The sequence below is a fragment of the Pistacia vera genome, unplaced genomic scaffold (genome assembly GCF_008641045.1).
Source record: "Pistacia vera cultivar Batoury unplaced genomic scaffold, PisVer_v2 Contig838, whole genome shotgun sequence".
Taxonomy (NCBI): Eukaryota; Viridiplantae; Streptophyta; class Magnoliopsida; order Sapindales; family Anacardiaceae; genus Pistacia; species Pistacia vera.
Window position 1 is genome coordinate 814,599 of NW_022196710.1, and position 16,360 is coordinate 830,958.

The window sequence follows — 16,360 nt, forward strand, 5'->3', positions numbered from 1 at the left end:
AAAGTGTGTTTCAGTAAGTCATCCAAAAAGAGACTGCTGCCAAAGTCAAATTATGATGCAGACAATTATTAAAACTTTAAGCCAAACTAACATGAATAAGAATAAAAATGTTGAAATATCTTTATGACACACTAGAAATCCTCTCAAATTTGCCTTCATCACATGAGTAATGCATGTGCAAATAGTCAGGAAGCATAATCTAGAGCAGACAAAACTCTATCCATGTCAAACTATATAAGTTATTGACATGAAAGTGCAAAATTGAGTAAACAAATTACTTGATACTGTAGAGATTTCAAATTACATAAATGACAGTATCAAATAGAAAAAATTTAATATGTGAGATCATGCCACATTGTCAATGACATATAACACAAGATTATCTACCTAAAAAAGAGTCATATAACAAGAACAAAAAGGCTATAAAAAAACATTTTGATACAGAAAAACAGTTGCAAAGAAATCCAAAGTTTCTTCTATATAAAAGAGTGATGCATATTTCCATAAGATTCTATGTTAACAAGAAAACAAACAATAAACCACTTAACACTACATGAAAACATTAGAAGTAACCCAAAAATAAGGACAACCATTATCAAACCTAAGCAATTATTCGAACCACAAGACAGAGTTAGCCTAATCTACTTTTAACATAAAGTCCACACACTTTCATGATAAGTCATCAGAGTTTTGAAACTTCTAAGCTTTTACTAATCAGAAGCTTCTCGCAGTTTTGCGGGCAGCTCTAGATCAGGCTCGGTTTCACTAAGTAGGGAAAAATAGCAATCAACCACATCTTCCAATACCTGCTCCAGACTTGGAAAACTCCACTGCACAGTCTGAAAACCATGAGAATCCAACACTCCCAATATCACATATTACTATCATTATTCAATTTGAAATTTAATTTCATGTTTATTCTCAAAATCCATCTTTATAGATCCATCAAATACCCTCATAGGAAGGTAATAATATCTTTTAATACCTACCTTTGGGGCAAGGTCCTTGTCCAACATTCGTGCACGAATTCCCTGGCAAGGAATTATAGAAATAATATAGTGAAAAAGATCATAAATATTTTCGTTCATTAGTTGGATATTTTAATCAAAATATTGTATACCTCACAAAAATCACCAGAAATTTGCTTAGATATCCCTTGTAATGACATTCGGTATTCACGGACCAAGCTTTGATCAAAGGTCTCAAATCTACCTTTTCGTATCTGACCCGTCAACAACATTTATCAGATGACAATGCAAAGATTTTCCAACCGCAACCTAAAATAAGATACAAACTCTCAACACAAAATAAAAAAGTGAAAAGAGAACGAGTGACTCACAGATCTCAAGGAAACCTTCAAGCTCAGTGGTGAGGCTTCTTTAAGTCTTCTTAAAGTGGAACTGCACCAAGCATCATTTGTTTCAGCTCCCTCGCGCTCCTGAGAAAAGTTATTATGTCATCATTTGTTTCAAATTAATGAAGATTTCTTTTCACTTTTTTTCCTTTTAGCATTTTCATTTATCTGTTATGCAACATAGCAGACCATGTTTAATCCAAAGTTTTATATAGAAGTCTGCTACTTTAAAATAATACTTTCCAGGGTGAAGTGCAGTAGCAAATCATTATGTCCTATTATATGTGTGCTTACCAAAGAATCAATAATTTCTTTCACTATGTCAAGGCTGAAACATTTGTCAAGTATTTTAATCCTGACCACACAAGACAACCGGTTATTAGATAATTGAATATACCATACAGATGAAGATGCATATTGATTTCAAAAACCCTAAAGATAGAAATTTGCCATTCCACTGTGTTTGCGGTGAAAGGAAAGATAAGTTGTTGGTTCCAACAAAGTTAAATCAAAATTAACTTCCACAATCTAGGTTCTATGTAAATTTAAACCTGTGAACTACACTCATCTGGTCTGGATTAGGGATGAGACACGAGCCGAGTAGCTCGCGAGCCTATTCGAGCTCCACTCGTCAAAAGCTCGAATTCGACTCGAAGCCAGTCGAGCTGAGCTAGAGCTCGAGCGGCTAGTGAACAGTATCGAGCCAAGTTCGATCCAGGCTGAGCTCGGCTCGTCAGGCTCGCAAGCTTGTTTAAGCTCGTTTAAGTGGCTCATTTAAGCTCGTTTAAGCGAGCTCGAGCGCACCTTAATACTCGCGAGCTTGAGCTTGAGCTTGAACTCCGATATTGAAGCTCGAGCTCGTTACTGTTCATCGCGAACCGAGCTCGAGTACCGAGATACTCGACTCAGCTCGTATACATCCCTAGTCTGGATAGACAATGTCACAATATTTTTCCAAGCATGCTTCAATGACAGAAGGATCATCAGTTACCAATATCCCAAGCGCTTCTTCAATTAATGGAAGTCTTTGTTGGTAAAGGAAAAACAAAACAAAAACAAAAATAACGATACTAACACTACCAGTAAAACTAACTTCGCTGAGTGAATAATGTGTAGCTAGCCCACAAGCCATCATTTCTGCTGCATTGAGTTTTTCCCATGTCAGAGCTAAATACTCCCCTGCAAAAATCAAACTTCAAATTTATTGGGATGTCGTTCTGAACTAGATCCCAAAAGACAGTTAGCCTACCTAACGCAAATCACAAAAGTACTATTAAGGTCAAAAAAGGAAGGATGTGGAGGTTCTAAACAGTTTCTTGCTTGACAGACTTAGACTTCAAAACAGATTTCAGGCTCAAAAAGCTAGACTTTCAGACGCTCATTCAGAAATCAAGTTAGGAACCAACTTTTACCCATATAGCTTGAATGTGGCTCATACTATGTCCAAAAGTTACTACTGATCCAACATTGCAAGCCAAGCAAACCATAAACCCATCATAGCATCCAATACCTGTAATACCTTATTTGGACAGTATTATAAAAGTGAAACAAGTAAATTTATGGAAGAAGTACACAATACATGCTCCTAGAGACATTAAAAATCACTGTACTGGAAATTGTCAGAAAAATATCTAACAGAAGCACATGTTGGAACAAAATTTTCAATATCTTAATGCTCAAGAGGGTTTTATTGGTTGATGATAACTCCCTTGATATTACATTAAATTAATCTCCCTACACTTGTAAAATTACCAGGATTAGAATGGTAAATAACACAACTAAAAATATAAACCTTCATATCAAACAAATCATGAACAACTTATTTAGATCCAATAATTTGCTGCAAAAACGGACAAGTTAAATATGCATAAACGACCAATATGCACCAAAAATACCTAAGCGACCAGGTAGATGTGGGAGGTAAAAGGATGCACCAGGATCAGGGTGAAAACCAGTTAGAGTTTCTGGGTTTTCAAAAACCTGCAAATTATTAAGATAAACTGTCAGCTGACTTCAACAACCATGTAGTTAAATTCATGCAGTGCATCATGAAAAGTTAATTAAAGGGTTAAGAAAATAGAGACATGTATCCCAATAACATACAGTTCTACCAGAGGCAATCCGAAATGTCCCAGGTATGGAAACTCCAACCCCGCCGCCCATAGTAATGCCATTCAAAATAGCCACCTATATGAAGATAAATTAAATGCTAACTTCACTATACTGGTTAACACTCATACACTTAAATTAGAAAGATAACAAGACTTAACTGATTGTAAATTCAACCACAAAGACATGGATTGCAGGAAATTACACTCCCTCTAGAAAAATTTATAAGTAAATGAAGAAGATAGTTTACCTAACCATGGCACTTTGTGCATTGAACTAAGATTATTCTTAGAAAGGAATTTAAATACAGACCACAATGATGTAGGATAGGAAAGTCAGATTTAGTGATCTCTATATGATTAGTTCAGTACCAAAAGCAGAACACATTAAGGGGCAAAAGAGTAATATATGAAGAAAAAAATAATGTCAAACCTCAGTCAATAGAAAGAGGGAAACAAAGATAAATAAACAGCATAAGAAATCATAAACTAATCAAAATGTCTTTCTATAGTGTTTATATATAAAACAAGTTTTGCATATATTATTATGTCAAAATTAGATTGCACAATCAATAAAAAACTACAAAAACCACACTACAGGGTTGTATAACAATTAGTAGGTTACTGATATTCTAGAAACATGTTCAAATTGTTAAAAACTATAAATACTCACGTGGCTTCAAATAGGTGCCTAGTAGGTATATGAAACTATATAGTGTCCTAAAGAAGTTCTTACACTCTTCAAGCTTCCGTACACAGAGAACAAAATGTTGAATGATTGTATAAAATTATATATCAACTCATGTGAATAAAAAAAAAAAAAAATTACAAATATATATCTATAGATATATATATCCATTTTATCACACATTTGTCCTCTGCATTCCAATGTAGGATAAAATACAAGGTAAAATAAAATACAATACCACAGTAGGGGATCCTAAAAGCAAGTCAGCCATTAAAATCATGACCTTGTTTGATGTTCTAGCGATGTTGGTATATCTTCATATTTTTTCCTTTACAGAACCAGGGATTCAGGACAAGGTACCAATAAAATAAACGTCAAATATAAAAACTTGAGGTAAACAAGAATAAGAAACCACAAAGCACAGGTTTCCTCTCTATAGCAATATATAACAACCTGGTTTTATTCAAACTTTCAATCCCTCTTCTATTACCTGACTATGTGATGCCAAATCATTGAAAAAGAAGAAATATATTATTCAAAAAAGAGGATTTATTTGTAACATAAGGAAACAATAAATTCCTTTTAACTACACCATACGGAGAATAGACTGAATAGTAGTAACAAAAACTGGGCCTTACCTTGGTTGATCTAATGATAGAGTGCAACAATATCTCCACCAGCACAAAACGCCCGACCACTGCCCTTCAAAAATTCAAAATTATTCCTTAGCAATGAATAAACCAAAATCATTCATTAACATCTAACAATAAACAAGTTAAAACTTGAATCTAAAAATTGAAAAAATCAACGAAGAATTACCTTCATCATCACAAAACCGATATCTGGATCATCTTCCCAACATTTATAGAGTTTATTCAACTTGTCTCCCTAAATACACAAAATAAATAAATAAATTCAAGGAGAGAAAAAACCTAGATGACACAACTTTTAATAAACATGTATTGAAAACGAAGTGTAAAATAAACAAATAAAAAAATAAATTTTAGAAACGAAGACCACACCATATTTGTGTTGAGAGCATTGAGAACCGAGGGTCTGTTAAGAATCGCCATTCGAGAACTAGCTCCACCTTCCGCTAATACCTATAAGTTATAAAGAGAAAATTAAATCAATTGAATGTTAAAAAAAAAAATTAAAAATTATGATAAAAGGGAGAAAATCCTAAAATCCATAAAATCAAACATCAGCTCGATTGAGGCGTAGCAATTTCCAGAATTTCGCTCCCGTACCACGCCCCTGAAATCGAAACCTAATTTTCCAAATTGAGGCGTAACATTGATGCCTTGAAGCTTTGCATTCTCTTCTCTCTCCTCAGTTTCCTAAATGTACCAAAGGAGTTACAGTATTGGTCACTATGGCTGCAGACAAGTTATTTGAAATCTATTTTTCTTGGAAAAAAAAAAAAAAAAAAAAAAAAATCTCTTTTTTTCGTTCCTTGTTGAAAATATTTAATCCTTAAGTCATCATCATGGGCGAACAGACTAAAATCTAAAGCCGATGATACTGTATCTTCCCAAAAGTCAAACCTCATATTGTTGTTTATGTATTTGAATAATGTTGAACAGGGCAAATATGTGTTTCCTTGCTAACAATTAAGGTTTATGGTTTAAAGTTTACGTAATGTTATTGTTCTTTTAATCTTTAAATAGATTCTCTACTTGTTCTGCTCTTCACCCTGTGATCTCAATTGGTTTGGTTCTCATTTTATGTCTTCTGTTGTTTTATTTGATGGGTTTGTGTTATTATTATTATTATTATTATCACTACTACTACTACCATTTTATCTGATAATTTGCTTTTTCTGCAGTTATTTTGGATAATTTGACTAGCTCATCAAAGTTTGTGAGCCAAATTTTCTATGGAGGTACTTCATAATTTGTGTTTTTGTTCTAATTGATTGATTATACCAACTTTTAGCATGTTAAAATTGGAACTGTTTGTCTTGGGGGCAACCACTAGTTCAAATCCTAAATAGTGATCAAGGTTGTGTATTATTCATGTGTGTATTGACATGACTAGTTGTGATTTCCCCATTTCATTTAGAGTGATGCTACTCTTATTCACCCTTTTACTCATTTTCTCTTACTCACTCATGAGATAGGTGAGTGTAAGAAGAGAGAGAAATGAGTAAAAAGAGAGATTAACATGAGTGAGTAAGAGAAAGTAGTAAGAAGGGTGAGTAAGACTAGCATTATTGTTTCATTGATCACATAAAATGTATCCAAGTATTATTATTGTGGTTTAAATTAATTATTGCACGTCCAATGGTTCTCGGGCCCAGCTCCAGGGGTAGGCAGGTGAGGCACCTACCTAGGGCCCCCAAAACATAGGGGCCCAAATTTTTTATAATTTTTTTAATAAATTACAAAAATAAAAATGGTGTATGATTTTTTATCCAAGCCAAAGAGGAAAAAAAAAAAAAAAAAGCCAAAAAGACTCAAATTTATTATAAATTTTTTTACATATATTCCCACCCAAAATTTGATAAAATAGTAAGTTTGTACCCCTAAATTAACACATTAAATTTCTTTTAACAATAAAAGGCTAAAATAGTCATTTATATGTCTCAAATTACTCAACCCAATTGCATCCCAAATTTTGACATTCACATAAATTATCTCCACCCCTTTTTTGCCGCCAGTCGTTTGGAGCTGATTTTCATCAATTTTCTCACCAAAATTGATTGGAATCATTACTTTATCATTTTCCCAAGTGTTTTTCTAGCCTTGATAGCCCTCGATTTGACTGATTTTTTACGAATCTCATAACCCAACTCCACCGTGCATGACAGTCATTTTCGACCTTTTCAGCATGTACCCGGCGTTGTTGGCCTTCCCTGACACCACCATCTTCCTCCCCTCAACCCTTTCACCAAAATCCCTATCATACCTCATCCGTTTACTCCATCAAATCGCCGGCCACTGATACCTTTTGAGTTGCGACTTCTCAAGTCTTTTCTGCCCAATCCAGGCATTAGAAATTACCTATTTCACCACCCATCGCTTCCCCAACATCTGCTCTCTAAAACCCCCCACCAACCTGACCCAGTTAGCCTGCCGATCGCTGTCCACATCTCCTAGTGATTTTGCATCTCAAAAGGCAAGAAAATAAATTTGAAATATTTTTTATAATATATGCTTATATTATTAGAAGGCCTCCAAAGTAATTCTTGCCTAGGGTCACAAATGTTCTTGAGACGGCCTTGATGGTTCTTGATTTGATTAATGAATGTGTTGTTTTTTTACAATTGCAATTGTATATAGTAATCTTATCCAAGATTAAGGTAATACCCAGGTTCAAAACACGTACTGAGGAAAAATCTATGTGGTTGCTAAGTCTCGATTGTTTGCAGTGCCCAGTGAGAAGCCAAAGTCTAATGTAGAAAATGGACTTGTTGGTGATTCCAAGAAATCGAGTTCTAAAGTCAAGGGATTCTGAATTAAAAAGGCTTAAGAGGAGAGTTAGCTGGACCTGCACATGATAATGTCTTACAAATAGCTGGGTGAATTCTTAGGAGCTTCAATTGTAGGAATGAAGTAAGTCGTTATGTTGTGATAAATGAAACTTTTTACTTTATAATTAGTTGTTCCCTTTGCAGTTACCTTATAGTTTTAGATGGCCACTGTGATCATGCATAATTTTTTTGCAAAATTTTTTAATGGACTTTATTATAGATGATGAAAATTTTCTCTAATAAAGCTCATGCTTCCCTCATGAGCTCGAGATTTTATCTTTACACAACAGTACCCTTGTTGAGTTTGGGGTTGTCTACAATGACACTTGTTACATTGCCTCTCTAATTGTGATTAGACACAAATTTAAAAACAAACATAGCCCCTCTTTGCCCTATTTTGTTTGCTGCATTTTCTTTTACTTTTCACATATTCACTTCTGATCATGAGATGATTTCTGTTAGGTAAAAAGGGTCCAAGGAAATCTTTAAAATGTGAAAGGAGGAGAGAGGCTTAAACCTATGAGGTGTCAATGACTAAAACCCAAACCTCAAGAAAGGTGAGCGATAATAAAATAGCAATACTGTTGAATGGAATAAATATTTTATTTTTCCCTTCTTTATTGGAATAAAAAAAAACTATAATTCTATTTTTAGAATTATTTCCTTTTCTTAGATTATTTGAGATCTCCCATAAGTTATTGAATAAATTATCCTTGTTTTCGTTTTTTCTTTTATTACTTATTTTTATTATTTTTCCCTTTTGTTGTATGAATGCTAATTGGATAACTGTGTACGAAGTGTCAGTTTAAGGTAAATTTAACTGTTTCATTTTGAGGGAAAAAAATTTGTAGTCCCTTACTTGTAGCGATAATAACAATTCAAGACACTAGTATTTTTCAAACAATTTAATCCCTAACATTAATCAAATCCATTAGATGATATTATATATTACATTATTAGATCAGAATGTCCCTAATGGTGTTCTGAGATGCGGACCTTTTGTGGCATGACATTTGATTGGCTTTGATTGAGGCTCAAAAAAATCAAATTCTGAATCATGACTCTTTTTTTTTTAGCGATTTTTTGGCTGTCCGATGGTAGAAAGCTGTGATATGGCCATTTGCAGCATGACATCTACTCAGCTTCGATTGGCCACATCCTAAAATTTTTCCTTCTATTTGCCTTCTTCTTCGCCTTTAATTTTTATTATTATTTTTATGTTAGTAGTGAGATTTGTTGGTGTTTTATGGGTTGATATTATAGATTGCAGCTCATCATGGCCTACCAATCTACCATTTAGTGTTTCAGCAATCAAATAGCCTGGTTGAAATGTATCATCATATCATGGGCTGCTGTTTAACATGGATACCATCCAGACCATTTGGATGAAATAGAGTAGTAAGGGATGAGCACGGGTAGCGGGTAGAATCGGAACTGAGGGGTAGAACCGGAACCAAAACCGAAACCTACCTGGAACTGGTACTGTGCGGGTAGGTTTCGGTTTCAATTTTTTTGAACCCATACTGTACGGTTCCGGTTCCGGTTCTTGTGTGTGGAGGAATCGGAACCGAAACCTGAACCTGAATCTGTAAAAAGGGTACCCTGTTTGGAACCTGTAGGGGGTACCCGGTTTGGAACCGATTTTTGAAACCTGTTTGGAACCTGTTTTGGAACCTGTTTGGAACCTGTTTTGGAACCTGGACTACAATAAAATATTTGTGAAATGTGAATAATGGAGGGTTTCTATTGTTTTATAAAAAAAATTTAAATAGAAAAAGTTAAATTTTTAGAATAACCTAATTAAATAAATATACAAATACAATTATACTTATTACATATAAATTATAATATATTAAAAGTTTTAATATATTATAATACATTAATATTAAAGTTTTGATTAATTAAGTGAATAATTGGAATTATGATCCAATTAAAAGTGTTTTATATTTTTAATGTTATTAAAAAAATTATTTTTGAATAAAATAGTATATTTGATTGAGTAATAATATATTTAGTTATTTACTTCAATTATCAAGTTCTAAGTATATCTATAATAAATTGGTAATTAATTAATTATATATGATAAATTGATAAACATTAATAAATTTAATTACTAGTTAAATATCATACTTAATCAATTATAACATTACATTATAGTGAAATGATTACTTAATTAATTATAATTTTATAATATTACTTAATTGATTTATAGTATAATTAATTATAGCATTACATTGATTGATTACTACTTAATTAATTGACTTATAAGTTATAACATTTAGTATATTACTTAATTAAATAATTAGAAATTTAATTAATTATAGCATTACATTATAGATTTATAGTATAATTACTTAGTCAATTATAACATTTTATTATAAACATTAATACAAACTTAATTAAATGATTAAAAATTTAATTAATTATAATATTACATTAAAAATTTATAGTATGATTACTTAATAGTTAATTCACTATAACATTACATATAGTATGATAATAATTAATTTATACATAATTAAATGATTACTTAATTGATTATGACATTATATTATAATATAAGTAATTACTAATTTACTTCATAAACATTAGCATAATACTAATAAATGATTAGAAATTTAATTAATTACAACATTAATTATAAATTTATAGTAGGTTATGTAATTAATGTAACATTAATTATAATTAAATGATTACTAATTAATTAAATATTCTATTATAAATAAATAAATTATAATATTATATAAAGACTTATAGTATGATTACTTAATTCATTGTAACATTTCACTATTTCATTATGTATGATTAGTTGATTACATAATTATTAAAACATCATAATCAGATGATTATTTAATTGATATGACATTAATTATAAACATTAATATAACATTACATTAAACAAATGTTACTTAATTAAAGATTAAAAATTTAATAATTAAATATTACATTAAGTTAAATAATTACTTAATTAAATTATAACATTATTACATTACATTATATCATGATCACTTAATTAATTATAGTATTACATAGTTAAATGATTACTTTATAGTTATAAAATATAACATCACATTATAAACATTAGTAATTTACTACATTATATTTTATTACATTACTTAATTAAATGATTAATTTAATTAACATTAAAGATCTATAATCTAATTACTTAATTCACTATAATATACATTATAGTATGATCACATAATTAATTATATATTACATAATTAAATGATTACTTAATGATTATGAGTTATGATATTAGTTTTAAACATTAGTAATTACTAATTTACTACATAAACATTAGCACATACTTAATTGAATGATTAGAAATTTAATTAATTATAATATTACCTTATAAACATTTCATTATAAACATTAATTAGCATTACATACAATTAAATAATTACTCAATTAAATTATAACATTATATATTACATTAATTATGATCACTTACTTAATATAGACATTACATAGTTAATGATTACATAATTAGTTATGAATTTATAACATATATTATAAACATTAGTAATTTACTATATATTACATTATTTAATTAAACGATTAAAACTTTAATTAATTATAACATTACTTTATATATTATAATATGATTTTAATTCATTATAACATTACATTATACTATATAGTATGATCATATAATTAATATAACATTACATAATTAAATGATTACTTAATTGTTATGACATTAATTATAAACATTAGTAATTAATTTACTAATTTACACAATACTTATTAATGATTAGATTTTATTAATTATAACATTACATTATAAATTTATGGTATGATTACTTAATTAATTATAACATTCTATTATAAACAATATTACAATACTTAATTAAATGGTTAATAATTTAATTAATTATAATATTACATTATAATTAAACCCTAAACCCAAATAGTATATTTGTTAGGGGTGTATTTGTAAACTTTTAAGGTATTTTTGTCATTTTTTAAACTAATAGGGGGTAATTGATTTTTTACAAGGTACCCCGGAGAGGAATCGGAACCTGCATTTTAGGTTACGGTTCCTTGAATTGAAGAACCTGCACTGTGCGATTCCGGTTTCGGTTCCTTTTTTTGGGAACCTGCATTGTGCAGTTCCAGTTCTGGTTCCGGTTCTCCTGAAAAATGGAGGGTACCCAGAACCGCTCACCGCTAGAAATAGTACTAAGAATTCTTCAGCAACCTATTTGTTGCAATGTCACATATTTGTCTGAGTTTTTTTTTTTTCTTTTCTTTTCTTTCTAATTTAAGCTGTATGAGGTCTTTTAATATGTGTGTGAGTACTGAAGTGCCATTTCATTGTGTAGACGTCAAAAATTGAGGGTTCACATTGTTTTGTCTAGCAATTCATTAACAAATTTTCATTGAAGATCGATGAAGCTAAAAACATCATGCTCAAACTCATCGACGAAGTAAACTACATGGTTTTGTCTAGCAACCCATTAACAAATTTTTATCGAAGATCGATGAAGTGCAAACATCATGCTCAACCTCATCGATGAAGTAAACTACACAGGACCCACAAATATCATAAAAGATTTTTGGATCATTGACACGTCATTGTTTAAGTATTACTACCAGTTAATTGCTTGTATTAAACATGCTTGAGACATTGAACTTACTTCACAATGTTTAGACAATGACGTCACATATATTTAAAGTTACAAGACCAAAAATTAGAGAGATCATGTTTTTTGTAGTCTATGTATCAACTTGGTTGACAAGCCACCATGAAGTTCACTTGAAGTGTGCCCCACTATCAGTCCGCATCACCACCCACATTAGACAATACTACAAGATATAGGCTGCGTTTGTTTCACATTTGGGAACACTACTTTTAGTATTCCCAAAAAAGTTAAACAGTAAATTACCCAAAATTTCAGATTTTTGGGAATACTACTCCCAAAATTATTCAACTTTTTTTAAACCCCTTAAATTTGATAATTTAATTAAATACCCCTAAATATTTTTTTTTAAATTACAAAAACACCCCAATAATCTAAATTTATCAGATTCCGGCCACCACCACCGGAAAATGGCCGGAATCTGGTAGAATGGCGCACTACCGGCTGAATCTGGCCGGCAGTGCGCCGATCTAGCCTTTTCCGGCCAGATCCACCGTGGATCTGGCCGGAAAAGGCCATAGCGATGCATGACCGGCAAGATCCAACCAGTCATGCGCCCATACGGCGACTCCGGCCACCTCCGGTGGTGGTCGCCGGCTGGGGGTGTTTGAGGGTGGGTTAGGGGTATTTTTGTTAACTTTTAATATTTTATTATAGGGGGTATTTTGTAAAAAAACAAACATAAAGGAGATTTTATTAATTTATAAATTTTACCTCGTAATACCCGCCCAATTCAACTTTTTTTTAACTTTTTTCAAAAAACTTTTCCCAAAACCCCCAAATTTTGAACCAAACGCAGCCATAGCTATTGAAAGGAGTGTTCTTTCCACAATATTGAGTATGACTGATGATTAATATTTCTTCAGGGGACCCCTGTTTCATAGTATAAAGGATATTCCAAGTTTATACTGATTAAGGTATCATATATTACTAAATGGACTTGGTGTTAGAAATTGACCAGATTCATGCAGCAGAAAAACATAATATTTAAAATGAATCGATCAATTACATGAACCAAGATCCGAGTACAGATTATAACGTTTTCATGCATAAACTGAAATATAAATGCATAAACTGAAATATAAAATAAAACTGTATTAAAAATAAATCCATACAAGGATTTAGTTCATACCGACGTTTGGAGGCTCTTATGAATATCTCAGAGTTCGAACACGAACACTGTTCACATCTACTGTTCAGTTGGTTACTGTTAACTAGATACTATTCACTGACACTGTTCACGCGATTCTTCGCTAATCGATCCGATCGCACTCACGGAAGTTCACACGAAGATAATCCGCAGAACCCTTGATTATTTTGCTAGAACAATCAAGGGCTTCAAGAATCAAGAAAGAAGAACAAGAAAAATTTTCTTCTTCACACAAGAGTGTAATGTGAGAGAGAGGGAGAGATAGGGTGGCTAGGGTTTCTGATTGAATGAATATATCACCTTGTTTTAATTTTAAGTTGCATTTATATAGTGTAACAATTAAAATCCTATTCCACTTAGGAATAGCCATGAGCTCCAACCGTAGTTCACCCTTGCAACCAAACACAACCTTTATGGTATTTTAATTAATTAATTATTATTATAATTAAAATCAATTAATATATAATAATATATTAACATTTAATTAATAATAATAATTCATTTAAATATATACATAGATATATTTAACTATAATCTCACTAATTTAATTTTAATATTAAAATTAAATACAGGCAACAACCTCAGCAAATTTATTTGCACTGTGAGATTACAAAAATACCCTTTCATCCTGAAAGACGAAAATACCCTTCTCACAAGTTGATTCTTAAATTATCTTCTTAGTGCGTGACCCCGTAGGCTCCTTATCATATCGGTAGTGTGTAGTATCGCGATTAACACCAATTAATCGTCTCACTACATACAGACTAAAATTGGCTCCTAGCAAGGCATCATGACCACCCGATAGATTCGGATTCAGCAAAACTATAGCCTGTCAACGGTATAATTACCGTGCAATCAAATCTTTTCATCATTTGTTATCTTATCAAGATTGAGGTACAGAAATAATGTCAATCTCATATATCCTCGACATGTTTGTATTCAATTAATGGACCAATGACCGAAATAATAAATTGGATTGAGCATCATGTTAGGAAACGACCCAGTTGCGCAGCGGAAAAACAAAAAATTACAACCATGGATCGTTCCTTAGAACCCAAAAATCAGGGCATAGAAAATTACAGTTTATATTTTATAAGAATCTGCAGAAAAATAAATCCAAAGGTTTAGATTCATACCCACGTTGGAGGCTCCACCAATATTGTCTCTGAACGTGTTTGCTACCGATCCAAGTGTAGGATCGAACCGTAGAGGTCCACACGAAGATAATCAACAAGAACCAAGGAGGGATTTGCTAGATCCTCCTTGGCCTTAAGAAATCAAGAAGAAAAAACAAAGTATTTGTTTTCAAGGAACAGTGAAAGGGCGTTGGAGGTGTATGGGGTGTTGTGTTTTTTTTGTTTTTCAAAAAGGCAAAATGAATTTAAAAAAATATAAACACACAAACACTATTCTTTTTATAGGCAAACCAAGTTGCCCATTCCCACATGGAATGGGTGGGCTCCAACCCAAATAGCCCATGTTGCCAACAACTCCCAATTAGATATTTTTTTAATTTAATTTCATCATATTTCAATTAAAATCAATTAATATTAATTAACATTTAACAATAATGATGATTCAATTAAATATGTGCGAACACAACTTTAACCGTAATTTCACTTATTTAATTTTTACAAAATTAATAAAAGGCTACGACCTCAGCAATTTAACTGCACTGTAAAATTACCAAAATACCCTTTCGCCTAAAAAGACGAAAATGCTTCTTTCTGGCTCTTAATTACTTCTATGTGTGTGACCATAGGTCCTATATACGGTAGTGTATAGTATGCGATTAACACCATTAATCATCTCACTAATACACAGACCAAGATTGGCCTTAGCAAGGCATCATGGCACCCGATAGATTCGGATTAGACGAAGTAGCTACCTGTCAACGATATGGTTGCGTACAATACGACCTTTCAAATCGTTATCTCAACGAGACGAAGGCATAGAAATAGTGTCAACCTTCATACTCTCGATATTATATATTCAGTTTCTGGACCAATGACCCGTATTATAATTGGATAGAGCAACAACTCAATCACATGTGGCCACAGTTTCAGTGTCATGCCATATACTGCATTGCGCCGTGAGATAACTTCTCCCGTACCCGAGAGTGACGAATCCTCTGTCAATCCACCATAGTCTTGATACACTCCTTGATATAGCCAATCATCACCGTACTGACAGCTCTATAGAAATGCGTTAGGCTAGTGTCAAACTGTACCAATCGGTGCACAAGGCACTTCGGTGGCTCAAGTCTAAGGATCACATGCACCACCATTCGTTAGAGGATTTGTCCATAGACAAGGGGTTACCATCCATATGGAACCTCTAGTGGGTCAGTCCAGTGAACTTGCTGCGGTGTATCCGCCTACACAAGCAGCCCATGTGTTGCACCAGGTTGTCACCAAACAACCTTGACAAGTGAGATCAGTCACTGCCTTTCGACAGGGTCGTTCAACACTATGATAGCCTTACCGTATTATCTGTGCCCTTACTTCAGAATAATACTGGGGCTACGGACGTTTCTAGAATGGCCACCATATGTGCTCATAGGGTTCTCACTATCAAGATTTGAAACACTTGATACCCTCGTCACGGTTCTACCATTCTAAGGACATATATCAATACATATTTCAATAATAATGATTTACGTGATATAGAATAAAATGCCTTTTATTATTGATTAATGAACATTATTACAAAGAGTCAATTCTACAATAATTGATTGGCTCTAGGGCATCTGCTCTAACACATCAACTCAATCCTACTGTGGCCATAGATTTAGTGTCATTGCCATTTACTTAATTACCCGATGAGATAACTTCTCCCGTACCCAGAAGTGATGAATCCTTTGTCGATCCATCATAGTCTCAATACACTTCTCAATGTAGCCAATCACTACTGTATTGATAGCTCTGAATAGAACTACG

At 32.2% G+C, this 16,360-nt stretch overlaps 1 protein-coding gene across 8 annotated transcripts; it reads right to left on the reverse strand.

Annotated features, from left to right (window-relative positions):
- Positions 1-452: 452 nt before the first annotated feature.
- On the reverse strand, positions 453-5,545 carry LOC116118137 (3-hydroxyisobutyryl-CoA hydrolase-like protein 1, mitochondrial). Of its 8 annotated transcripts, XM_031404106.1 has the most exons (11): positions 5,354-5,545; positions 5,173-5,253; positions 4,970-5,038; positions 4,789-4,852; positions 3,458-3,541; positions 3,250-3,334; positions 2,448-2,533; positions 1,340-1,438; positions 1,121-1,222; positions 990-1,031; positions 453-839 (listed from the first exon to the last, which is right to left on the reverse strand). In XM_031404106.1, exons 5-11 carry the CDS (start codon positions 3,515-3,517, stop codon positions 711-713), a joined length of 603 nt encoding a protein of 200 aa, XP_031259966.1. In that variant the 5' UTR covers positions 3,518-3,541; positions 4,789-4,852; positions 4,970-5,038; positions 5,173-5,253; positions 5,354-5,545; the 3' UTR covers positions 453-710. The 8 variants fall into 8 exon arrangements, with proteins under 8 accessions (XP_031259966.1, XP_031259967.1, XP_031259970.1 ...); XM_031404107.1 differs by having other exon boundaries at positions 4,789-4,847; positions 5,173-5,545; XM_031404110.1 differs by having other exon boundaries at positions 453-830; positions 5,173-5,545.
- Positions 5,546-16,360: the final 10,815 nt, after the last annotated feature.

Bases quoted from the DNA above. Each gene is read 5' to 3' on its own strand.
- LOC116118137 (XM_031404106.1), bottom strand. From the start codon at position 3,517: ATGGGCGGCGGGGTTGGAGTTTCCATACCTGGGACATTTCGGATTGCC. The intron at 1,439-2,447 runs GTTAGTTTTACT...AACTTTTCTCAG, and splicing joins CACATTATTCACTCAGCGAA to GAGCGCGAGGGAGCTGAAAC. The intron at 1,032-1,120 runs GTATACAATATT...ATTCCTTGCCAG, and splicing joins TTTCTGGTGATTTTTGTGAG to GGAATTCGTGCACGAATGTT.